Source organism: Anolis sagrei, chromosome 2, assembly GCF_037176765.1.
Source record: "Anolis sagrei isolate rAnoSag1 chromosome 2, rAnoSag1.mat, whole genome shotgun sequence".
NCBI lineage: Eukaryota > Metazoa > Chordata > Lepidosauria > Squamata > Dactyloidae > Anolis > Anolis sagrei.
In genome coordinates this window covers 123,302,566-123,329,645 of record NC_090022.1, presented here as the reverse complement: position 1 = coordinate 123,329,645, position 27,080 = coordinate 123,302,566, and the positions used below count along the sequence as shown (strand labels likewise).

The 27,080-nt window shown below is 42.3% G+C and overlaps 1 protein-coding gene across 1 annotated transcript in view; it reads right to left on the bottom strand.

Annotated features, from left to right (window-relative positions):
* METRNL (meteorin like, glial cell differentiation regulator) overlaps positions 1-26,852 on the bottom strand; it is a 34,726-nt gene extending 7,874 nt beyond the window's left edge. The window contains exons 1-2 of the mRNA XM_060764524.2: positions 26,464-26,852; positions 16,033-16,421 (exon numbers count right to left, since the gene is read on the bottom strand). Coding sequence (XP_060620507.1) covers positions 16,033-16,421; positions 26,464-26,609 — 535 coding nt within the window. The 5' untranslated portion in view covers positions 26,610-26,852. The remainder of the gene's footprint in view (positions 1-16,032; positions 16,422-26,463) is intronic.
* Positions 26,853-27,080: the final 228 nt, after the last annotated feature.

Here is a 27,080-nt window from a genome sequence, read left to right as displayed (position 1 = left end):
ATGACACAAGATATTAGAGACACACTAAGCCATAAGCATTTCTCTTAGTTCACCTTATTTTTTAATTCATTTCCATGTACTCATATTTTCCACAAAGACAGAATTAATGTTCTATTACAATCAAAGCACCCTATCCTTCTATTACTGGATACATGTTCCTAGTCTCTCCTTCTAAAACAAATATGTAGCCAAAAACCCAGTAAAAAGCAGGCTAGTTGCTGAACTATTGGCAGCTCTTTGAATACTAGTGGTCAGGACTTGATTATATTCATAACGGAAAGGAATATGTTCCAATGCTGGTAGTTCTTCTATAATTACATATGGGCTAAGAAAGTCCAATTTTCTCCAAGGCTGACAGCAATTATGATTAAATCGGGATGGATTGAACACTTTAGACAGGGTGGCCAAGAACAGCCAGGGACTGTTTTTAAAATAGGGTGTATGCATGGGCCAAAAAGCCACAATTACAGAAAAGGGAGCTGTGAGAGTCAAAATTCAGAAAAAGCACATTCCCCTGAATAATTCTAGTGCTGTGGAAATCAGAAATGTCTTGGGCTATGTAAAAGAAGATGGATGATTTAAATCTAATTGTATTCATTCATACAAAGAGAAAAGGAAAAAGTTTAATTTTAATGGAGTTGGTTTCAATGATGAAGCATGGATTTGAACCCTGGTTTCCAGAGTCATAGTCCAATGCTCAAACCACTACTCTCGATGAACCAGAATTCTGTTTCTACTCCTACTCTTATGGTTTGCTTTTCTTCTCCAAATGAAAGAAAAATCTTGAAAAAAACATCTTCCTTGCCCCAGTGCGTCAGTTAAACATAACAGTGGAGCCACTATTTTAACAAATGATACTTTTAAACCCAGGGCTTGATATCAGCACACTAAAATATGATGTTTAAACAGCGAATGAGCTTGAATAGCTGCCAGTATCTGGCACAATTCCACTGAAAACCAGAGCTGCACACACCTAGGAAATCTTACAATTTCACAGCTGGGTTTGAGGCCTGAAGAAAACATTATATATTAACCAAGCTTAAGTGCTGTTCATTGGTTCTTTCGGATTTGCAAAAGTTATTAATGTCACATTATTTTTCATTTCTGTTAGAGCTTGTGGCTTATTTTCATGAAAAGAAAAGGCTAAGAAAACAAAAATTCTCAGTATATAAAACAATCCTGGATTTTGCCTGCTGGGGTTATGGAATTTCATTAAATGTATTTACAGGTTAAAATCCTACTATGTTGTGAACTTGGTCCGTGCCAAAAGAATTGAACTTTTTTTATTTCCATATCCCATTCTGGGTGGAAAATGCTTTATGTAAATGTGGAAAATCTAAAATGTAGACGACACGCCTTGTTCTGTGAAGTCTGAGCTCAGATCGCAAATTTGCCTTGAATTTGGCATGACTGAATAAGCCACTAGGAGCCCACTCAGAAATCATGATCTAAGAAAGCCTCAAGCTTGTATCATCCATTCCTCTCCTACTTCTTATTCCAAAAGAAAACAGAAAACTAGCAAACTATTTCTTGCTTTGACATCAGAGGTCAAGGAATTAGAAAACATCAGGAGAGGAAAGAGTAGTCAAACCGAACTTTTGCTGGTGTGATGTTGTTAAGTCTGGTCTCTCAACCTCCTCCCCACCCCATCTCAAAAGTGTTGCTGGAAGGATAAGCCTATGTGTAGAGCCTGAATGCCTTATAGCCTTATGAACTCCAAGGCAAAACAAACAAAATCTAATTGGCAAGGCACACTCCTACCCCCACTGGCAGAATAGAGCACAAGAGAGGAGGCAGGAAACTAGTAGGGAACTGACATGTTAATTGTCACATTATGCATCCTCACACAGCTATTTTGCAAAGGAAAAGGTTTCCATTAGGCATGCTTATACTATTCAAGATCAGGAAATGTGAAAATTTAAAGTCAAAAGAACATCATACAACTTTGGTCCTTAGAGAAGTTTGTTAGACCCGGCATGGGCCGAAGATCAACAGGTTCACCAAAAGCACATCTATTTCTCAGATGTTTTATTTATTGGCATACTTCCTTTAGCACAATCTCTTACAAAGTCTTCTTATACCTCCCCAGATCCTCTTTTCCCCATTGGCTTTTATCTAGCCAATGGGGCTAGTACCAAGTATTGGCATTGTGAAGGTGAAAAGGAGGGCTGGAGAAACTAAGACTTCCAGTGTCAAGTAGTAATATCATGCTTCAGTAAACAATGCAATAAAGCTTGAAATGGGAAAGAATGGAATTCTGCTGGATCCAATTCTAATGTAGTTGTGTGTGCTTGCCTAAAGCCAAAGCAAACAGCATCTTTTACTGAGCATACATAGCAGGAAAATAGATAGAAGACTGGAAGGTGTACAAGCCTGCCTCACCAGCTATTCCCAGCATAGATCTAGATCGATTCCAGCAGTGCTGTAGAATTTGAAGAGGCACGAATGGAGGGCGAAAGAGAGAAATGTGCCAAGAAGAAGGCGCGTCAAGCCAAACTCTGACCAGGACCGGCTTCCACCTGGAAACCAATGCCCTCACTGCAGGAGAAAATGCAGATCAAGAATATGGCTCCACAGTCACCTATGGACTCACTGCCAGTATACCGATCTTGGATGACAATCCTACTCAGACTACGAGGGATCGCCTAAGTAAGTAAGATCTATAAAAGTTTGTCCACTGAAGTGGAAATCCATAAAAAAAGTGGAAGCTGTTGAAAGAAGAAGTGATTTCTAGATACTTTGTTTATTTCTACTGGCTTACCTGGTCTGGTTATTTCTTTTCACATGTGCATACTGTTAACTATTGGACTAAAAGTTTGTTAAGCTGTTGCTCTTTTGTGATGCAGAAACCTATCTCCCTTTTTCTGTGTTATTTCTGCCTCTGGTACCAAATTTTCTATTAAACAACTAATGCTCATGAATACATCTACTAGTATTTTTTATAGCTACCTTATCCTTTAGGAATGCCCCTTACCAGACATTTTAAAACGTCTGCAAAGAAAGCTCTGCTGGATGGATTATGTATGACTGCACAGATCTGCTGTGCAAAGCAGACACACTGCAAAAAGAGCAAGACTGTTGAAGAATATCTGGCAGATGAAGGAAGCAAGGGGCTAAGAAACCTTAAACAAGACTGGGATCTGATCACTCCTGCATTAGGCTCAGAGCTTGGAAAAAATATTTCTTTCAACTACATAGCCTCTGGCGATGCTGGCTGAAGTACCAAAAGTATTCAAATCCAAAGCAGCAACACGTCAAAGCTCTGATGCTACACCATCACCCATGCTTCACTCTTTACTTAATGCTCTTGGCTATGCATCTTTAGATCTGCTGTCCTACCCAGGCAGCAAATCACAGTGAGCAAACATGACTGGGTCACTATGTTTGGATCACAGGTTTTATAGGCTTGGAGTACACATTTAAAGTCATTAAAACGTATGTCGTAGTTGTGGGAAGGAGCAAGGGACAAGGTTTTACTTCACCAGCAATTGCGTGTCCATTTCAAGAGGTCACTTTGGACCCTTGATTGAAGCAATGCCCTGATTTTTACCCATTCTTTTTTTCTCTAATGCCCTTGTTTTTAAATCCCAGAAGTCATTTTGTAGACACAGAGGAAAAACTAAGCCTAGTTCACTGTTCTTTGTTAATAAAGCTTGAGTTCATTTGTCACATTCTGAAGCGGGAGTAATGAAGTTTTTTGAATCCATCTCAAGGTAAATGCTGTACTCTGGAAATGTGAAGCCATATCTTATCTATCCCTAACTTTAGAATTTGGGATATTTTATCTATACTACGCAGCTTTTTAATTTCTTTTCTTTTGACACAGCTGCGGAAGAAGAATTTCAAGTATTATTGTGCTACTTGGAGCAGCTAAAACTGCTCCAAGAGCGTAGCTTGCCACAAGTTTCCTGTTCTTTTATAACTATACTCTCTTATCTCATGTACCACTTCAGCGCAAGAATAACTTTCCCTTGCCCTCTGGTATCAGGACAATAAAACCAAAGCTGGTATATATTAACCCAAGCTGGAGCCCTGCCAGGAAAATGTCTCAACCCCATATGGAATCCAGATTGGAGTGGAATTGAATTAAATGACTGGGAGCTGGTTAAAGTTAAACTTCCAAAGCAAGTTAGTGAAAGATCAAAGTTTAAGGAAGCCTTTAAAAATAACCTAAACAATACTTTATGAGGTGTTTCTAAAAGAAGGTATAGGTGTAAGAAAGCATGGATTTTGGTTCATTTCTGATTTTTTGTTGTTGTTCATTTCATCACTAGCAATTTATTGAAGTGTCTGGAATTGCATGGATGGTTGTGCCATTCCTTCAGAGTCACATTGAAATGAATGAAAACAAACAGGAGTTATGAATCACATACTGAAAAAAAGATACACTATTTTCCTATAAGAATACAGGGTGGGGTTTTAGTTTTACTGTGGGATCTCAGAGAAACTCCCAATGAACCCAATGGTACCTTACATAATGGTTACACGGTGAAATGACAGAACTATGTGTGCTCTGTGGATTAACAATCCAGGTTTTGATGCAAAGTAAACTCAGTTCTGGAACTCTGAAGGATTTTTTCCATGAAATTTCAGCCCAAAGATTTGGGGGAAGAGGGAGGAAATGGAGCACTGAAACCCACTCTCTGGCAGCTGTGCAGATTGTTTCTGCAAATCTAGAAGATGTCAGTTCCAATTTTTGAAATCACGTATGTTAGGATTAAGTTTCTTTAACATTGTAGTCCTATACAAGACTACTTAGAAGTAAGATTCATTATGTTCTGGGGGATATAGGTAAATGCTTATATGGTTGTAGCCTCCCTTATTAAAATCACCAATACAGTATGTCCTCTACTTTTATGAGGGTTAGGAGTGCAGGATCTCAACAAAAGAGAATTTGAAAAAATACTTTTTTAAACCTGAAGGATCATTTCTTGAGGAATCTCTAGGTCTTCCAGCATAAAGTTGACCATACAGTTGTTCTATAGGACCTAGAGATTACTGCATGTCACCTTGTATTTCCTTGAGTCCTTGTTTAAATAAAAAGTGTACATTGTCAAGTATTTTAACATTGTAAATTTTGAGTTTATCTTGCAAGTGAGACTTCATGGCAGGTCATAGTGATACTCTTTTCTTCTATTTGGAATTGTGTCATTATAACTTTATATTGTACCACTGGACTATACTGGACTGGACTACCCTGAGGCAACACAACTACAGTCCACAAATATTTCTAGAGGTTACAAGTATTTCCTGACATATCAAACGCCTGGAACTGCTTCAGATTAGGAATGCTGATTTTCAACTCGCTTTGCGTTATTGCTTCACTGGGCTAATATTTTTGCAATCTTCCAACGGAATTTCATACAACTTTCAGCTGAGCATTCCAGATGGGTTTCTTCCCCCTGTTTCTACCTCTGCTGTTTCCAGCTCTTCCCTTACTAACTTAGCATCCTTTCGCACTACCAAATTATAGTGTTATGATCCCATTTGGAATCCTGGTAGGAAACTGTGTTTAAAATTATCAGCCAGAGTTCTAGTGCTTTTGAAAAACCTACAAATCCCAGGACTTGATACAAATCCGCTGAAATGCTATAATCATATAGTGCTAAAGAGCCCTAGGTCTAGTGCAGGATAAATGCTTTTGGCAAATGCTCAGGCCTTCTGCAACTGCATCCTCATCCTACATCGGTGGCCTCTGGGCAAAGAAGATGAATGAAGGGCTGCTTTAGGCTTTAGTCCCAACCATGACCAGCAAAACAAAACAGCATCCCAACCACATTATTTCTCAGAAAATTTCTTTCCAGTGCAGTTCTCTCAGACCTAATCCTAGTTCATGTGATATATTCACCAAAGCTAATCTCACAATAAACCAGATGCAGGTATCATCATTAATATGCTGTCCATATGTATATTCTTCTGAGATAAATGAGTATTATAATGGTGGCTTTAATGTCACAGGTGGATCTACAGAGCAAGGCTAAGAAAGAGGCTGAAGTAGGAAAATGGTAATCAAGATGACCACCTTTCCTCCCCATGATATGGGTAGCTTTTTCTTAAGTACCAATGAGGAAATCCTATAATCTACTCTTCAGGCCCAGCCCATCCTGTAAGCCTGGGCTACCAAAGTCCAATAGGATTACAGCTTCTTAACATTTTATTCCCAAATGGCTGTACAAATGCAAGCACACACTGTACCCGATCAGTCCAGAAAACAACCTTTAAAGGATTAGACAAGTAGTCAGTGCTAGCTGGCAGCAAATCAACTGAGCTTCTTAAATGAGGACACAGGTTTGTGTTTCTAATAATCGGTATCACATTATTCAGAATACTGGCAGAACCAGCTGATTTTTTTAAAAAAATGCATCTGTGTACAGAGGATTAGTCAAAGAAAGCAAGCACTTATTTATTAATGTTAATAACCGGTTTGGCTTCTATTGAGGAGGATGCCTCCCAACTAAGGAAACAGGCCTCCCTTCTCCTTCAGCCACTGCTTTTGGGTGCAACCTAACTTTGGCTCTTAAAACGAAGCCTTCTTTTTTTCTTTTTTTGTAAAAAGGTCATTATGTTCCTTTTGGCAGGCAAAAACTCTGTAAAGCAGGTTCCAGAGGACTATGCTGCTTCAGAAAGAAGCTATAAGAAAATGACTCTCCGTTTACACATGCTTCTGCCCTTTCCTCTCCTGCCAACAACATTTAAGGCCAAAAAGAACTGGGTTGCTGGGAGGAGGAGGAGGGTTGAACCATGAAACAACTTTCAGCTTAATGCCTACTTGCCATTAACAGAGAGGCAGAAAAGGAAACAGGCTAATTTTATGAATGGACCAAACAGTAAGGCTTTTCTGACTTTAGGGTCACTTTACCCCAAAGAATGACAGTACAACACCCTTATCCACCGAATATACTTACTAACCCTTCAAAAAGTATTTCCATCCTGAAAGTGTTTCTGGGTGTCTCTAGGTTAGTGGTTCCCAACCTGTTTTTGACCAGGGACCACTTGACCAGGGACTACTCTCCAACATTAACACCAAAAGGGCTACGAATCCATTTTTTTGATCAACTTTAGATTCAGTTTGGTTATTCAGGGTGCTGATTCAGAAAATTGCATTGGATAGTCCACATCAACTCTAGTTTCTGATAGAGAACATATGATATCCAGTAATTACCATCTGCTCACCCACAGAAAACCATATTTAATAAGCCTCAGCATTATAAGACGGTTTTGCAAGACCACTCACTCTCATTACAACAGTGTAGCAACAATGAGGCCATGGACCATATTTTAGTTCTTGCGGACCACTGTTTGTCCATGGATCTCAGGTTGGGAATGACTGCTCTAGGTCCTCCATTGCAATTCTATAGTATGCTTCAGACCTAAATATAGAGTTCTCCATTATCTACAGGTTCAGGTATCCATGGAGAGCCTTGGAACATATCCCCTGCGGATTTTAGGGTGGTATTGTACTGGTTAGAAAAGGAATTTTTGGACTACAGATTCCTGAATCTCCTCTAAAGTATCCCCCAATATTTTCTGCTGCCCTCCCCCTCAAAATACACTTGCGAATGTAACACTGGGGACATGAAGAGCACTGCCGTCGCCTCCTCTCTGAACTGAATCTTCCCTTCCCTGGCACAGTAAAACATTACACTGCCACCAGCGACAATCTGCCCATCCAGTCCTGAAAGGGTAATATGAGTCACATCCACAAACATTCTCAAAGCAGCTACAGTGAAAAAGCAGTAGTTGTTACAGACCAGGGCACTCATTGATAAGATATCTATTGAAGGAGGAGACAGTGGCATTAATTGGAGGAATGGCCTTGCTTGTTCATTTGAGTGATAATAGGAAGAGGAATGCCTCTACTTGATATGGCCCACAGCATGAAGCCAAAGCAATGAAATGAATGTGAGGCCAAGGGCCTTTTGTCAGGAGACCAATGATAAGAAGAAAGCAGGGATGGTCCTCAATGTACCAGGGAGGAATGTGCCAACCAGATAACATACCCAGATAATGGACTCCGGAGGAGTTTCAAAGGCATTGGAAAACTGTGCACGGCCAAACCAGAACAAAAAGACGATATAGCAGAAGGGAGATTAGATTAAGGGGGCACCACAGACTGCACCAAATGCCAAGGATCAACAAAGATGGAAGTCGCTCTTGTTTTACTCACTACATTACTTAGCACATTATTTTGATTTGCTCTGTTAACTGAGAAGTCATAACTACTGTTTCACACAGTCAGCTACCTGGTCAGTTCTCGCTTCTTTTTTCGTGTCAAGAGCAACTTAAGAAACTGCAAGTCACTTCTGGTGTGAGAGAAATGGCTGTCTGCAAGGACGTCACCCAGGGTACGGCAGGATATTTTACCATCCTTGTGGGAGGCTTCTCTCATGTCCCTGCTTGGGGAGCTGGAGCTGACAGAGGGGGTTGATCTGCGCTCTCCCTGGATTTGAACCTCTGACCTGTTGGTCTTCAGTTCTGCCAGCACAAGGGTTTAACCCTTGCGGTTATAAAGTGTTTTCAATGCATTCCAATGACAGATCTGAATCTGCAGCCATGTTTTAGATTCTGTGGGTACTTGTAAGCCCTTGGCTTAGTAAGCAAGTCCCCACAGGATGTGCAAGCACATATTATCTATATTGGGGGGGGGGGGGGATTAAGGGGTAAATAACCTGGAAATGCCCCAAAGCCCTTATTGTTGTTGTAAGCTAATTTTTAAAATGTTAAGTTGTATGGGTATGATTTACTTAAAGATAAATGGCTGCTCCCAAAGGGCTCCTATAGAAACAATTCACAATGGGTTGTTTTTTTTTGTCAGAAAAGGGGTACTCTAGAGCAAACATAGGCAAAGTTCAGCGCTCCAGATATTTTGGACTTCCACAATTCCGAACATTTGGCAAGCTGGCTGGGATTTCTGGGACTTGAAGTCTAAAACACCTGAGGGCCAAAATTTGTCCTTACCTGCTTTAGGGCATCTGGTGGGTCAAATGCTGCAAAAAAAACTTGCAGAACATTTTGTCCTCTCTTGATCTCTACAGATCTTTTATCTTTCCCCTTCTTAACTGCCCTTTTACCAGGCTACAGAAAATGTTTTCTAAGGGCTGTATTCCTCAAACATTAACAGCCCAACTATGGGAAATGGCTGGCTATTTTTCCAAATTACATTGATTGCTCTTTGCATGTAGCCATTTAATGTTTCCAACTAGCTACTGGACATTAAAATATAGGAAACCCATAAACCAACAAAACCTACCTTATAATAAGCAGATTCAATCAAGATAGAAGAAACATTTGTTAAAGTTTGACTTGCCTAATGCAAAATAACCCCTGAAGGTAACCAAGGCTTATATTTCTAAATTCCAGTAAATTAAGTTTACAGATCTTGGCCAAGGCACAGGGAAGGAGTTTTGCAGTGAAAACCTAGAGCTTGGAGTTTAAAACACTTTGAATCTTTGGAGCAAACTCTTATGAAGTAAAGTGCTTTTCAACATGAATAAGAGGATTGGAATCCTAGCTGAACAGCTGCAAAGGAAAGATTATTCCAAGCTCAGTAAGGGACCCCAACTTTCCTTCCTTTCATTAAAATAAGACGGTTTTAAAAGCAGCAGGACTGAGGGGAGGGGAGCGTAGCAATTACCTTTGAGGGAGACCTTACCTCAAATCTTTTTTTATTTGTTCATTGTAAAACAGTTCAATAAAACTTCTGTTTTGAATTTATTAAACTGTAAATAGGAATGTGCGTGATGGTAAGGGGGAAGTAGTAGTTTTAAGCTTTATTTTAATTTTTTCACAGTTAACGTAAGTGGCACTGAGAAAGCAGCCTGCAAATTGTGCTCCAAAGAATTTAAATAAAGTTGCCTTCTGAAACATGTTGAAGTAAAGGGCAATCCTTTCTTGAGGTGGGAATCTGCACTTCATATGCTCAACTCTCTCCCACCCTCTTCTCTAATACCTATTACCATTTGGACCATGTTCTCAATTGCAGTTACACACTTTTGAGGCCCTTTAAACATCAGTAACTATCATCAATGTGGTTAGAAAAGAGAAGAACAGATGAAGAAACCTATAGCATGCAAGTACTGAAGTCCAATTCCCAGCAGACCTAACCACCCTGACCAATAGTGAAGGATGATGTGAGTACTGGTTCCTCAACATCTGGAGGACAAAGTTTCCCCAATCCTGTCACATTGAGGAGGGAGCAAGCTTGGTTTCTGCTGCTCTAGAGACAGACTAAGACATGAAGCAATGAATTCAAATTGTACAGAAAGAAAATCCACATAAATTTTAGGAAGAATATTCTCAAGGACCGTTACAAAGAAAAGATGACAGGGCAGTTCTCTTCTTCTCTAGAGGGTAGTACCAGAATAACAGAGTGGGTCGGCAATGCCTAGAGCAGTTACGAAGTCTCCTTCTCCAAAAATATCTTCAAAAAGAGTTTTGTATATACATAAGAACTACTCCTGGAAGATTGCAAATCTCTATTCCTCTCTATCTTCATCCATGAGTGGTAGCATTTATTAACTGTCCTGCTCCATTTCACAGTGGAGGAATAAGTAAACACAGATAGCTTGGGATTGCTGGCAACACTGCCCCTGTGATTGACATACAGCTGATCCACCACAATGTGTAGTTGGCACACCAACAGGGTTGCTCACAACACACTAAAAAGGGGAGGAGACCTGATTCTGAAACCACTCAAGGGCCCTCACAACCTTAATCTGTCTTTAGTGCTAGCCCTCTGTTTTTATAACATGTAGTTCTGTCCTTGGATTGTGTTAGCTATATCAAAATGTAGCAAGTACAGCATGAGGTAGCTTTTATCTCTTGGCAATAGAATGTGTAACAATAAATACAGTGCTTGCAAAGGCATAAACAGGTGCAATCCCTTCGGTTTGTTATAATGATAGTAGATGGTGGCATAAAGAGTACCAAAGTTAGCATTCCTCTTGTCACATCTAGTACTTTCTAACTATGCAACTACCGTTGTGGATCAGCAGATATATCTGACCTATAGAACTGGCAATGAACACAATCCACAAATAGATAGTCAATGTGCAGACATGGCTAATGCACAAAATATGGCCTCAATATTCCTCCTGGCATAAAGTGTCATTAATTGAAGTTAGGAGTACAGTGTTCCCTCACTACTTCGTGGTTCGCTTTTACCAGACTCGCCATTTTGCGGTTTTCTAGATAGATAGATAGATACATAGATAGATACATAGATAGATAGATAGATAGATATAGCGCTATTTTCGCTGTTTCACAGGTTTTGCCACCACCGCTCTCCGAGGTGCTTTCCCTCCTCAGTCATCCCTCCCTCCAGCCTTGAGGGGCCTTTCCTTCCTTTCCTTTCCTTCGCTTTATTTTAAGTTTATAAAGACTTAAAATAGTGTATAACTATTAAAATAATATATAAATATTAAAATAAATATAGCGTCCCTACATTGCAGTTTTACACTTATTGCGGGAGGTCCTGGAACGTAACCCCCGCAATAAGTGAGGGAACACTGTATTCAAATTGGCGATTAATTTGCTTCTTCCCATCACACACAATGCATTTATCACACATTTTCCCATTATCAAATCTACACTACAGCTAACCTAACAGGATTTTTACTTAAAGCAGTGCTGCAATTCCCCTCTTGGCACCCACTAAAGAAAAGAGAAAATGAGGACAAACATTGCTACAGCACTGGGTTGGCTAAGTCTCCAGAAACAGAAGAGTGCTCACTCACTGCTCTCAGAAGCTTGCTTGGGAACTTGAGTTTAGTTCTCATGGCATTATTTGCAAAGGCCAGATTGAGCAGAAAGGCAAGTGCAAACTAATAAAATGCTAGATCTACTAATTAAAACCCTGGCACTTGGCCAAGCATGGCTTGCTTGTGTATTGATGCACTCTGCAATGTCATGATTTTGGGGGCATGGCAAGTCATTAAAGCATTAATAAGATGACTGCTGAGCTTTGATCACTGCTAGGGTAGAAGCGAAGTAAAAAACAATTAAGAGCAGAGTTCAATAATATCATCAGGGTGTAGCAAAACATGTGCAGTCATTGCACTGATGAGAGGACATGACTGGAGGAAAGAGTCAACACAGCAAGACATTAGAGAAGGGCAGCTGTGACCTTCCAGCTATTAAACAATAGCTTCTAGTTCAGCAATTATAAAATGGAAGATAATAACAATACATTTCTCAGACCAGGCTTGGGTCAATCCAACCTATTGTGGCAAGTGAATTGAAAGAGCAGGTGTGAAATCCTGCTTTCATTTTCCTAGGAGAAAGCCCCACTGAATTTAATAGGACTTGTTCCTGAGAAGACAAAAATAGGTCTATTCAGTGAACCAAGACCCAAAAATTTCTACAAATCAGTAAATTTGATCTTCAATGAGATAGTAGGCAAATCCCACTGAACTAAAATTATCTCACCAACCACCCAGGACAGGGTTAATTTCAATCACACTATCATCACTGGTCTGTCTAATAAGAACCATTCTTGGTGGCTGCTTCCAAGCAGCTGAACTTCCCTCCATAGGAGATCTGACTGACCCCCTCCTTGCTCTCCTTCTGCAGGCAGCCAAGAGCATTTTATTTAGACTGGCCTTTGATGGTTAAATTATTTAGAAGATGAACATTTTGCATGTCAAGTGATGCACTTCTATCATTGTAATTGTAATTTAAATCTGTTTCAAACTATTTTAACTATGTGCTCTAAATAAAATTGTTAGTGTAATTGTATTCTTACCCATAAGTAAAGGTAAAGGTTTCCCCTTGACATTAAGTTTATCAGTGTCTGACTCTGTGAAGTGGTGCTCATCTCCATTTCTAAGCTGGAGAGCCGGCGTTGTCCACAGACACTTTCTAGGTCATATAGCATGACTGCATGGAGTGCTATTATCTTCCTGCCAATGTGGTACCTACTGATCTACTCACATTTGCATGTTTTCGAACTGCTAGGTTGGCAGAAGCTGGGTTAACAATGGGAGCTCATCCTGCTTTCCGAATTCGAACCACTGACCTTTTGGTCAGCAAGTTCAGCAGATCAGTGGTTTAAACTGCTGCGCAACTGGGGGCTCTTAGCCAAATAAAGCAAAATTATAGAGGGACTTTGTTTTTAATATTTGTAAACCACTTTGACTCCCTTACTGGAGAAAAGATAGGGTAAAAAGTTAATTAAATGCATAGTGAATACTCGTCAATACACAAAGTATTATCCAACTGTCAGAACAGCCAGCACTTAAAAGAAATACATATAAAGAAAGTTAATCACGTTTTCCCCAATGCTCCAAGAAGTTTAGCCAGCTAAGGCAAATCAAAATAGTACAACCTAATTAAAATCACATGAAACCAGAGAAAAATAATCAATTGGATTTTTAACAGAGTCTGCAAGGAGAACCAACAGCTCAATCTACTAAACAATGCAAGTAGCAATACACTAAGGCTGCAACCCTATATTGACTTCACTGGAATTAAGTCCCACTGAACTCAAAGGGCTTAACTCAGGATACATGTATTGCTTGAACTGCTTGGAATTCTCTCGCAGTGTAGTGGTCTCAGGAGAAATATTTATGATCCTAAAATTCTCAACTTTAAAATATCGCAGGCATTGCAGAGCTACAGCTCATCAAGCAAAATGTGTAATATTTAATCATAATATTAAACAAATGCAAATGCGCCACCTATCGGCCAATGTGGAGAACTGTGGTTTGGTGTAGCAGCTGATGTAGATCAGGACCGTGCTACAGATGCAAGGTCACCCAATAGCAGATGTCTAATATCAGACGCTTGGAATTGACGGAGTGCCAATGTTAGAAAAAATATCAACTTGCAGAAGGCAAGAATAACAAAAGAAGAGTTACTGATGCACTGATGACTGGAAGGTTTTTTACAAAACGAACCACAGTAAATGTTTACATAAAACTAAACTTGAAATGCAGTTTTAAGTAGTGCTCCCAGACACATATAACTATGTTTCATTAGAACTGAGTGATAGCAAGTGAGTCAAAACAATGTCAGCTTTTAAAACTGGCAGGCTAAAAGCCAATTCTGCATAAATATTCAAGCATGGGTTGTTTTTTAAAAGAAAAAGCAACGTCTTCAAGTTCTCTGACCATTCAATACAAACATACACTACAATCTCAGTGTCTGCAGGCAATACATTCCAAGACCTGCTGTGGACATGTCAAATTGCTGATAATAGTGAATCCTATATTTTGATTATATTTGGGCACAAGCATCCCATAGAATTGCACTGGAGGAGTTAGGGAGGCCCACAAACACTTCTGAAGAGAGGTCTCTTGATGCTGATACTTGAAACTGTGAGTATCAGTCTGTTGACAATACAGTCATACTATATTACTTTTTGGGATTTCCACTTCCAGAAAATAGTGGGCAGAGTGAGTCCCCTTGGGGAGAGAGGGTGGGTTCAAAATAAAGTTTATTGTTTTATTATTATGATGATGATGGAACCCCCGGTGGTGGAGTGGGTTAAACCGCTGAGCTGCTAAACTTGACCAAAAGGTCAGCAGTTTGAATCCAGGGAGTAGGTTGAGTTCCTGCTGTTAGCCCCAGCTTTTGCCAACCTAGCAGTACGAAAACATGCAAATGTGAGTAAGTACCACTCTGGTGGGAAGTCATACTGGCCACATGACCTTGGAGGTATCTACAGACAATGCCAGTTCTTCGGCTTAGAAATGGAGATGAGCACCACTCCCCAGAATCAGACACGACTAGACTTGTCAAGGGGAAACCTTTACCTATGCCGGTCAGAGAACAGGAGTTGCGTTCCAGAAAAGTCATTTCTGTAAACTCTGTAAACTCTGCATTGAAAGGCATCCATGATCTTTAACTGTATTCTTTATGCTATGCTACTAATTCAAGAGAGTTTTAAAGAAAGTGCAAAAGAGGCATAAAGTTGCAAAATAATTCTAAAGGCATTTTGATGTATACAATCTGAGCTGGTTCAGCAAGGACTCTGCTAATTATACAGCATGAAAAAATGTGCCATATCACTGTACTGTCACTGCTGTCCTGAGACTGTACCAATAAATAGTAAGGCAGGCCCAAAGCCTGGGGGTGGAGGGGGAACACCACTCCTTCATAACAATGAGTAATTAGGTCAACAAACAGGTATACACATAAATAAAAGCAAAACAAAAACAATGGAATGGAGCAGAGAGCCCTTTGGCTAACCAGAAGTTATATCTGGTTGAACTGATTGCATTCAACCACTGTACCTGAAGCATAACAGGTGTGTACAATTCTTACACCTGGATACATATAATTTCCCTTTGGAAGCAAGGCCTACACAGAAAGTCAACCATGCATGAAACAGGCCTGAATTTACAAGGTATGGCATCCCGCTGAATAATATGAATTATCACCCTGATTTGGGGATCATCTTACAATCCACATTTGCACATTGGTGAGGGACTGAAAGAAGACAGAAAATAATGGCCAGAGAACCTAATTACATACTCTCTTAAGGAAAATAATGTAGATACTATTTGTTAACAGGTTGTTCACAAACAAAGCAAAGTTAACAGGTTGTTCGCCAAAAAAGCTGGATGTCGACACAACATACCTCCTTTCTGTTCTGTTCTCTCTCTGTCCTGTCTATCCAAAACAGTATTGAATGTTTGCCATGTATGTGTACTGTGATCTGCCCTGTGTCCCCTTGGGGAGATAGGGCAGAATATAAAGTGTATTATTATTATTATTATTATTATTATTATTATTATTATTATTATTATTAAAACTAACCTGGTTAGAAGGCAATGGACATTTGAGGATATTGCACCTTTTAAGTTCTCAGTATTTTCTACCAAAATCAAATCCATCTTTGCTATGATTGCATCTGAAAGGCAAAGCTTTTGAACAAATCATACAATGTTGCCAGGCACTTGTGAAACTAAACAGCTTTCAAGGGCTACCTTTTAAAATACTTTACACAGGCAGAACATTGAAGAGCTACAGACCGAGCATGGTATTAGTACATAGCTAAGTCCAACTGCAGCCAGCCATCTCAGAACTCACCAGAAATAGTGTGCAAATCTGATGCCGTCCCCTTGTTTATGAGTTCATACTGGAAGCCTGTAATCTTCCGACTAATGTCCAGCTGAGGAGTAGCTTCAACAAAGAGTCCGCCCTCTTCAAAATTGAAGCAATGCACTCGGGTGGGGCTGTGGTCTCCATCTCGGACCAACAGTTTTAGTTCTCCAGTTTTTTCCAAATAAATATTTGCTCCCGCGGAGTCCTTGAAAGGCTTTATGCAAACAGTCCAATGTTTGGAAGAGGAAGATAAAATATTCGGTCGCAGATTGACTATCAACGCTCCTGTGGGATACATCCATTCTATGGATCCTTCAGCACAGCGGAGGTAGACCTGTTCAACATCTTTCTTGTGAGACTCGTGTGTTAATCCACTGGAGCAAAGGGGGAAGAAGACAGAAATGTTGTTAGAAAGATGGCAATACTATGTGTATCTGACAAAAAAAAAACATTTGCAGAGATGTGTAGGTAACTAGTAGAAACACTGCTCTGAAGTACAGTGTCAGACAGATCTCAAAAGTTTAAGATGGGTTATCATTGAGTCACAAAGGGTGGACATCCAGCGCAAAAGGTCACAACATTAATAACCATGAGCTGAAACCATACATGACATTGGTAAAGTTCAGGCTATTAACTTTAATGTACCAAAGGTAAGTGACAGAAAAACTTGGGAAATGTATGGATGAGACAACAAATACTAAGCCTCAAATCCAGCCTTGTACTACAAGTGCATCAATCACCATCAACTTCTTTTACTTGCATGCAGATTCTTATACAGTATCATGGTAAAGATAAACTGGATGAAATTTCGATTAAGGATACGTGCTGTTTAAAACCACAAAGTCAAATGGCTTTTCTGCTGTGCAGGCAAAGAGACACACTATGTTCAAGATCAACCAGCATTTAAATTAATTGTGGGATACGTTATGGCAGGGGGAGAGTAAATAGGAAGGACACAAGTCAACATATGGTTTCCATTTAAGAGTGAAGAGGTTGACATTATGGGGGAGGTCAATACAACATTCTGTTCAAAGGTTATATGAGGAAGCTCCAAGAAATGCCATTTTTAATCATCATCATCATAATGCCTGCAAATATACACTGCTGAATAATCTTGAAAGCCACATCAAGAACACATGGGCTTGTGGGAGAAGAGGTTGGTTCTTGACTATGTTTTGTCCCCCAGCACAAGGAAGCACTTGATATATTTGAGAAATGCACTTCTCAACGGGACACTTAAGGAACAGAGTGTTGTGATCTGCTTATGTTTTATGGCTGTGGAGTCCAAGATTACTGTCATAAAAGGGCCAGAGTGGTTTGGAAGTTGTATACACTACTTGATTCCAAGTTATGGTGACACTATCACAGAGTATTTTCTTGGCATTATTTACCCTAAAGAATCTTGCCATCACTTTCCTCTTAGGCTGAAAAAGTGTAACGTGGTCAAGATAACCCAATGGCGACAAGGCAAACCTAGAGCAACACTAAAATGACAGTAAAGGCAACTTCTCAGCACAGTATATGAGGCTCATAATGTGAAGATTGTATTGTCACAAAGTCAGACCCTGGAATGTAATGGACATTACACCAACCTCAATTCTAACACAGAAAATGCTGTTATGGTCCACCTCTCAAGAGACTGTTATTGAATTTGAATCTGAGGACCCCCTCTCCTCTGTCTTAAATGTGGGTCTTTATTTCTCAGCAAGAGCAAACATGTTTAGAAGCACTCCACATGTTCCTCCACTAAACCCTGTATTGGAAGAAAAAAAATCCAAGCCCAGAAAACCTTCAGGTTCCTGATACCTACACTTTATTATGATTATATCAAGAAAACAAGTTTCTGAATTAGTGTGTGATTAAGATTTGAGTGAAAGAACAGTGCAAAAACCAAATAACACACCACTTGAAACTACTTCAAGTTCCAAAATGTTTGCTCTTTATAGAGATGAAAGGCAATCAAAAGGGAAAGTAGAAGTTCACTGGAAAAGAGAATGAGGATTTTGCTTTGAAGTTTCTGCATCAAGTGACCTTGACATTGCTGGGACAATGGATTTACGCACCAGTGGGTGGCTCTGAGCTTTACATGTTGCTGAAAGGAAAGTGGGCACAGACTTCAGAAGTTTCTCTTGAAGACAAGTGCATCCTATAAGCCACAAAGTACCGTAAAGATGGAAAAGCAAGGTTCAGTGAGCAGGAAATTTGGATACACATTAAGGCTCCTGACAGGATGGTGACCTGCAATGCTTGGTACAGTTTTGTTCAAAAACTTAAATTGACCTGGCTTATGTTTTATGACCTAATTATAGCTATAACTATTCCCTATTGTAAGTAGAAATTGAAGGATATATTTGGTTTGATAGGCACTAAATGTGACTCAGAGCAATGGGTTCAAATTACAGGAAAAGAGATCCCACCTAAACATTAGGAAGAACTTCTAGATTGTAAGAGCTGTTCAACAGTGGAACTCTCTGCCTCCAAGTCTGGTGGAGGCTCCTTCTCTGGATGGTCATATGTCAGGAGTGCTTGGTTGTGCTTTTCCTGCATGGCAGGGGGTTGGACTGGATGGCCCATGCAGTCTCTTCCAACTCTATGATTGTAGCAAGTACAGCGGAAATTATGGAGCTCTTTACAAAGAGTACTTCCCCATTTCCTTTATCTCGCATACTTAAAACTGAACAATGTTACAGTCATAGTTTAAAAAGACAACCTGTGCCCTTATAACGAATAGTATCTACAGAGTAGGTCCAGGAAATCCTTGTGGTGGTGGTAATAAGTCAACTTAAAAAGGCGAACAGTGGGTTTAGGGCAAAGCAGAGGAATACCATTATGTCTAATATTTCATGCTTCCTGGGAGAAGTTGCACAATCTATTCTCTTTAACTATGAGAAATAACTAAAACAGGCTTGATGAAACAGATGTCAATATACAGCATTTGCTCATATGAAGAGGACAACTTCTAGGACAATTCAGAAATTAGTGCATCTTTCCTCAAAGCAGTCTTCAACACAGCAATGTGGTGATGTAGAAAAACAAGCTGGAGGTTTTTTTTCTGCCTTAAAAGGTTTAATCTTGTACAGGTCACAAAGTTGCTTTTAGAAAAGAATGAATACAATGGCATGCTATTTGTGATTGAGCAATGGTAGGCTGATGCTCTGGGCATGGAAGAAGGCTCTTCATTCCAGGAACTCCCTGATTGCCCCAGGATATGCAAGACACAATTGCCACAAGCTGGTTTTGGTTTTGGTTTTTTAAAGGAAGGCTAGCATTGAAATCCACCAATTCTTAGGAACTGTTGTATGCACAAGGATGTTACTTTGCACATGATTCTTCTTTTTAGGACATCGGCAGAACTTTTAATCTCGCAACACTGATGCTGAGAGCAAAACATGACCCACAGCTATGCAACCAACATCAAAGGAGATCAAGATTTGACCTTGGTCTTCCCATACTCAAACCCTATTCCTCAGTCTAGCTGCTAAAAGTCTAGCACAGTGGTCTCAACCTGTGGGTCGCCAGGTGTTTTGGCCTACAACTCCCAGCCGGTTTACCAGTTGTTAGAATTTCTGGGAGTTGAAGGCCAAAACATCTTGGGACCCACAGGCTGAGAACCACTGGTCTAACACATCACTACAGCTCATGCTTGCTTGTCTTTCAGAAAACCAGAGGTCCATGTGTTACCCAAATAGCAATGATGGGGAAACTTTTTCAGCCTAAGGGCCAACTGCAATTTCAGAGAAGTGGTGAAGATGGGGATTCCTGTAGTGGGTGGGGCAAAGGAGTGGGACCAAGGATTGCATTATATATCAGTTTATTGTTCTTATTACCAGTAACTAAACCTCAGAAGAGGCATTGCAACATTCAGAATAGGGAGAAGGACACAAGAAAATCTGGGAAACGACTTAATAATGGGCAGGGAGAGCACTTCAGAAGGTCACACAGGAAGAGTTGTATTCAGCCTCAGGGCCTAAGGTCTCCACCCCTGCTACCATGATCTTCTTATAGTCATGTTAAAAAGTGCTGGATCACATCAAAGACCTCTGAAGCCCAACAACCTGATTCCCATCATGGCCAACCAAATACCTATTAGAAGCCCACAGGCAGAACACAATAGCAGCACATATCACTCAGCTATGTCCCTAGGGCTGAAGTTAGCAGGTAGCCATTGAGGATTTCATTCTGTATAAAAGCTGTGAGCCTGTGTGGTATAGTGGTCTAAGTGCTGAAAGAAGACTCCAGAATTTAAATCCCCACTCAGTGGGTAACCTTGGGCAAGTCATACAATGTCTGTCGAAGGGAAAGTCGAAGGCACACCTCACTGAGATAAATCTTAACAAGACAGCACTGGGATGGGATACGTGTGACATATCTTGAAGACAAGCAACAACCAGATTCTTCTATACCTGTGATTTCCAACTCTGGTCTTCCAAGTATTTTTTTACTTCAGTTCTCAGAATCTCTGACTACTGGCCAAAGTGGCTGAGGCTGCTGGGAGCTGGAGTCCAAAACACTTGAGGTTTGGCAATCGCCACTCTACACCAACAGCTAGGACTGGATCCAACAATAGCTAAAGGGCCACACATTAGCCAAAAGCTACTCTGTGAGAAACTCAAAGGTGTTAGGTAGTAGTTTTTCCCCCAACTCTACTCCCCACCCCCAAAAAACACTGATATGATCTACCACGATTTGCAGTAAGTATGTCTTAACCCTGTTTTGGTTAGTTCCATCAAATATTTCACCCCAAAGTCAGATGTTCTTGTGAAACTGTAAATGTCAGCAAGAATGTGTCATTCCCTGAAACTAAAATACTTGATGACAGATGTGGGGGGAGGGGGTATGGTTAGGCCACTTCTGCAACAGGGAAGTGAGTCATGTTGCTTATACACATCCCTTGTGGTTGGCATTCAGGGCACTGAAAAGCCCAGAAGAGAGGCTTCATTCATCAGCAGAGTAACATATTAATGAGAGCTGGCTTAGGAGAATGGCTGAAAGACTGAAACATAAGCCGGGAGGCTGCTGGTTTGGATCCTACCTCTGTAAGGGATTTGTGAGATCACCTAAGGCAAGCCATTCTCCCCAAATGCCATGCTCACACAAACACACACAAAGAATGATTTTTCCTGCTTTGCTGTTATGTCTAAACATAGGGTCAGGTGGCTCAGGCACCAGAGTCTGCCTCACCTGTACTGTCTAGTCCAGTATCCACTCCACAGCTGGAGAAAGTAAAACAAAACTATTCTTCACTTGAACACTGCGAAGCACATTAATGGATTGCTGTGAGCTTTCCGGACTGTATGACCATGTTCCAGAAGCATTCTCTCCTGATGTTTCACCTGCATCTGTGGCAGGCATCCTCAGAGGTTGTGAGGTATATAGAAAACTAGACAAGGGAGGTTTATATGTGTGTGGAAGGTCCAGGGTGGGAGAAAGGACTCTTGTGCATTGGAGGCAAGTGTGAATGTTGTAATTAATCACCTTGATTAACATTTAATGGTCCTGCAGTTTCAAGGCCTGGCTGATTCCTGCCTGGGGAAATCCTTTGTTGGGAGGTGTTAGCTGGCCCTGATTGTTTCATGTCTGGAATTCCCCTGTTTTCAGAGTGCTGCTCTTTACTTACTTTCCTGATTTTAGAATTTTTTTATACTGTTAGCCAGATTTTGTTCATTTTCATGGTTTCCTCCTTTCTGTTGAAATTGTCCAGATGCTTGAGGATTTCAATGGCTTCTCTGTGTAGTCTGACATGGTGGCTGTGAGAGTGCTCCAGCATTTCTGTGTTCTCAAATAATATGCTGCGTCCAGGTTGGTTCATCGGGTGCTCTGGCTGAATCAGTTTGAAGTGCCTTTCATGTTCCTTGATTTGTGTTTGGGCACTTCATTTGGTGGTCCCTATGTAGGCTTGTTCACAGCTGAATGGTATATGGTAGATGTGGGTGAAACGTCAGGAGAGAATGCTTCTGGAAAATGGCCATACAGCCTGGAAAACTCACAGCAACCCATTGATTCCAGCCATGAAAGCCTTCGATAGCACTGTAATGTTTGGCCTTTTTAAAGAGATTGTGTGAAAGGCTCTAAATGATAGCCAGCTCCCACTACCAGCACTCTTCACATGCATGGCTAGGACTGCTGGAACTTGCAGTCCATCCTCATTGTGGAGGGCCACATGTTGTCCACCCCTCTCTCCAATTGGTGCCAACTGTTGTCCAATAAACAACCTTGGATTTAGGCCTGGAAAATGCACATTCATATGCCCTTGAACCCAATGAGTGATGAAGCCTGTTTTGGAAAAGTCCCAGCCAGCCTCAGTTCCTCATTTGTTGTAACTCAAAGAACTACCGTATTTACCCTAAAGAATGATTAGCAATTATTTATAATCACATTTGCATGTATTGCACTTTGCACAAGTGTAGAAATAATAACAATTTTGGATATGCAGTAAATGGAAAGTGTGGACTTATGATTTAGTAACCAGGGTAAGTCTCAATAAGATGCCTAAACATATTGAGTAAGGAAAATATATCATTCTGAGGTTACTTGTGACTAGGTGTGCTTAGGGTTACAGGTTTAGGCCCCTTCTACACGGACATATGATAATCTGGATCATATGGCAGTGTAGAAAAGGCGTAAGACTGACAAAATTTTTTAAAGGAAATATGTTTTAACAAACCATGGTATTAATAGTGTGTCAACAAAAAAACATAATGTTCCAAATCAGTGGGACACTTTGAGGGAAAGCCTTTAAAGTTCTCAAATGTTACTCAGTAAGTGTCCCGTGCCACTTATTTCAGATATTATCTTTCCAGATAATGCAAAAGACCACAATGAACCATGTGACCACTCTCGACACTGGGAATAATTATTCATTGGACTACAGTGAGCCCTTGATATCTGCTGGGATTTAGTTCCAGGGCACAGGCATACTCCCTGTTAATATCCAAATACATGGATGCTCAAGTCCCATTAAAAACAATAGCATAGTAATATGGCATCCGCATATCAAATGGCAAGATCAAAGTTTGCCTTTGGGAAATTTCCAAGTCATGGATAGTTGAATTCAGGGAAGCAGAAATGGGAGGGCTAACTGTATTTGACTTCCCTCCACTCCAACAACCAAACTAGGACAAGCAATGCCTTAAATCCCCATAAGCAAACCAACACCACCACTAAAAAGAATGGATCAAAATCCTACTTGTACCACTTTCATCTTTTGCACTAGGATTCCCCCGTGGCGCAATGGGTTAAACCCTTGTGCTGGAAGGACTGCTAACTAAAAGGTCAGCAGTTCAAATCTGAGAGCAGGATGAGCTCCTGTCTGTCAGCTCCAGCTTGTCATGTGGAGACATGAGAGAAGCCTTCCACATGATAGTAAAACATCTGGATGTCCCCTGGGCATCGTCCTTGCAGACAGCCAGTTCATAGAATCATAGAGTTGGAAGAGACCTCATGGGCCATCCAGTCCAACCCCCTGCCAAGAAGCAGGAATATTGCATTCAAAGCACCCCCAACAGATGGCCACCCAGCCTCTGTTTAAAAGCCTCCAAGGAAAGAGCCTCTACCACACTCTGGGGCAGGGAGTTCCACTGCTGAACAGCTCTCACAGTCAGGAAGTTCTTCCTCATGTTCAGATGGAATCTCCTTTCTTGTAGTTTGAAGCCATTGTTCCATGTCCTAGTCTCCAGGGCAGCAGAAAACAAGCTTGCTCCCTCCTCCCTCTGACTACCTCTCATATATTTATACATGGCTATCATGTCTCCTCTCAGCTTTTTCTTCTTTGGGCTAAACATGCCCAGCTCTTTAAGCCGCTCCTCATAGGGCTTGTTCTCCTTACTCATTTTAGTCAGCCTCCTCTGGACACATTCCAGCTTGTCAATATCTCTCTTCAGTTGTGGTGCCCAGAATTGGACACAATATTCCAAAAGCAACTTGCAGTTTCTCAAGTCGCTCCTGACATGGAAAAAATTGCACTCTCAAACACTCAGCCTCCAATTCCAAGTCATTACTTTAACTTTGAACGTAAGCCTTAAGTCCTATAAAACGATTCCTTGGTGCTCCACATTAGAAAGTTGCTCCCAAAGCAGCAAGATGCAGACGGCAGACGCACTTCATTTAGCAATGGTTTCATGACTGAACGACTTGGTTCAGAGCCGGGATCTATAAAAGGTTCCGAAAAACCATACAGACACATTCAAATTATTACAGAGGATTAAAGGCTGGCGCGGGTGTGGGGCTGAGAGGGAAGACTCGAGGAGCCAAGGACTTCTAAGGATTTCACAACCCAAACGATTAGCATAGCTGTGGCAGCCAAGGAATTACTGGGCAAAGAGTTTGCCATCAGCAATGCTGATGGAAATCTAAAGCAGCATCCCTGACGTTAAGCCACAGGTGGAAAAGCGCCACCAGGCCCAGGATCACCTCTCCAGATCTGTATAGTCTTCCAGCAGGTGAAGGCCAAAAGAAGTCACCCCTTCAAGGACCCTCTTTTCTCACAGGCACCCCTTCACATTCACACTCAATCCAGTGAGAAAATGTGGCTTGGATTTGGATTATTTGCTCCAACTGAAAGTTCCCCTGACCAGAGATAAGAGGAGCTTATCAAGCTAAGGGTGCATCTACACCAGGCATGGGCAAACTTGGGCCCTCCAAGTATTTTGGACTTCAACTCCACACAATTCGTGACAGCCTCAGGCCCATTCCTTTTCCCCCTCAGTCGCTTAAGCAGCTGAGGGGAAAAAGGAAGGGGCCTGAGGCTGTCAGGAATTGTGGGAGTTGAAGTCCAAAACACCTGGAGGGCCCAAGTTTGCCCAGGCCTGATTTACACTGTAGAGTTAGTGTAGTTTGACACCACCCCTCAATTCTATGGGCTCATGGAAGTCAAATCGACAATCCCCATGACTCCACGAGCCCTGGCACTCAAAGTGGTGTCAAACTGCATGGATGCGACCTGTGTAGACGCACCCTAAACCATGCAAATAAACACCCTGTGTTGAAGGAGGGAGGAAAAAATACACTCCAGAAAAAAATAAACTTCTTCCAACTTGGGACAAGTTGCCCAAATCTCTGTTCAACTCAAAAGGAGGCTCTGCCCAAGTTGGTGGTGTTCCATGGAAGAAAGAGTTCGGCTCCTGCTGGGGTTGGGAGGCCCAGAGGTGGAAAAGGGGGGTGGATCGGAAATGCTGCTCCCCCTTTTCTACCTTTGTCTGTCTTCCATGCCCTCACTTTTCCACTGGCCTCTTCCCTCCGCTCTGGTTGCTTTGGCAATCGATTCTGCCCGAAACGCGCCTGGAATGCGAATCGAAGTGCGCACCCCCTCTCCCCCCCCCCTCCCCTCAATAAATTAGTGTAAACACGAGCGGGAGGAAGAGAAGGGAAAGGGGCACAGAATTAGATCCATGTGTCTGACAGAGGAGGAGGAGGAGAGAAAGGGAGAAGGGTAGAGAAGAGAGAGAGGAGAGAAGAGAGAGAGAAGAAGAGAGTGAAGAGAGAAAGAGAAAAGAGAGGCAAAGGAAAGAGAGAGGGAGTGAAGAGAGTGAAAAGAGAAGAGAAATAGTGAGGAGAAAAAGGGAGAAGAGAAAGGGGGAAAGAGAGAAGAGAGGGAGAAAGTGTGAGAAAAGAGAGAGTGAAGAGAGTTGAGAGAGAAGAGAGAGAAAGAGAGAAGAGAGAGAGAAGAGAAAGAGAATTGAGAAAGAAAGAAGAGAGAGAAAGGGAAGAGAGGAGAAGAAAGAGAAGAGTGAAGAGAGAAGAGAAAGAGACGAAAGAGAGAGAAGAGGGGATGGACCCGGATGAAGGATTACGCGCGACGCTTCATTCCCGGAGGGAGGCCACTTCTTCGAAGAGAGTCAAAAGGAGTCTCTGTGCTTGGATGCGCTTGGTCTCCTTTCCCCCAAGAGAGAGAGCCAAAGAAGCAAGGGGGATCGGGGTGGGAGAAGGCGAGGAGGAGGAGGAGGGGAAGGAGGAGGAGGAGGAGGGTGGGCCCTCTTGAGCGGCGTCTCCCCGCCATTTCTTCGACCCTCCCCCAAAAAGTAAGAGGGAAAGGAAAGGAAGGGGGAGGGGGGAGGAGAGGGGCTGCGCGTTTAAAGGGACCTGGCGCGGAGAGGGAGCCCGGCTGGGTCTACCCTACCACATCGTGCAATGTCTAGTTCGGAATGGTTAGGGTTGCACTCTAGGTGTAGATCCAGCCCAAGAGGGAAGGTCTGAAGTGTCTTGGACCAAGAAGGAGGGTTTTCCCGAAGTTGGAGCCTAGAGAAGGGATGTGCCCGGACAAAGGCTGGATCGAGACTGCAGAACGACGCAGTGTGGTATAACACAGTTCTGACACGGGTCTGCTCCCTATTGGGAACATGTTCCCAACTGCCCTCCAGACCCCGAGCCCCGCTTTGGGAAGGGAGGGAGGGAGGGAGGGAGGGAGAGGAGGGGGCTTACCTGCCCTTCCAGCTGCACAGGTCGCTGGAGTACTGCGCCGCGCAGCCCCGGTCCAGCGCCAGGAGGCCCAGGAGGAGGAGGAGGAGGAGCGGAGACGGGGCGGGCGGCAAAGGCAAGGGCAGCCCGGGCGCAGGGGCTCTCCGCATGGTCCCCGCGGGCTGCTCCGGGAAGGAAGGAGACCCCAGAGGCGGGCAAGGCGGGAGGCGAGCCAGGCGCGGGAGGGAGGGAGGGGAGAAGGGGGGCCGCTACATGGCCGGCCGGGGGCCCGAGCCAGGCGCCGCCGCCAAACAGCCTTTCTCCTCGGCTCCACGGCTGACCGCTGCCTCTGCTCCGTCCCGCACTTCGCCGCCTCTTCTCAGCCAGCGCTCGCTCGCTCTGAGCTCCGAACTCAGCCCGGAGAAGGAGGGAGGGGGGCGGCGCCGCGCCTCCTCGGGACCCGCCCCCTCCAGCCTCGCTCAAAGCCCGGGACGGATTCTCTGCGGATTGGACTCCGCTCCTGCCTCCTCCTCGCCGCTGCCCCTTGCGTCGCTTCCAAGGGGCGCACCTGCCCTGGGAGGAGGTACGCAGTCGGGTACCACTCACACTGCCCTGGCTCAAGGCCCCGAGGTCCAGGGACA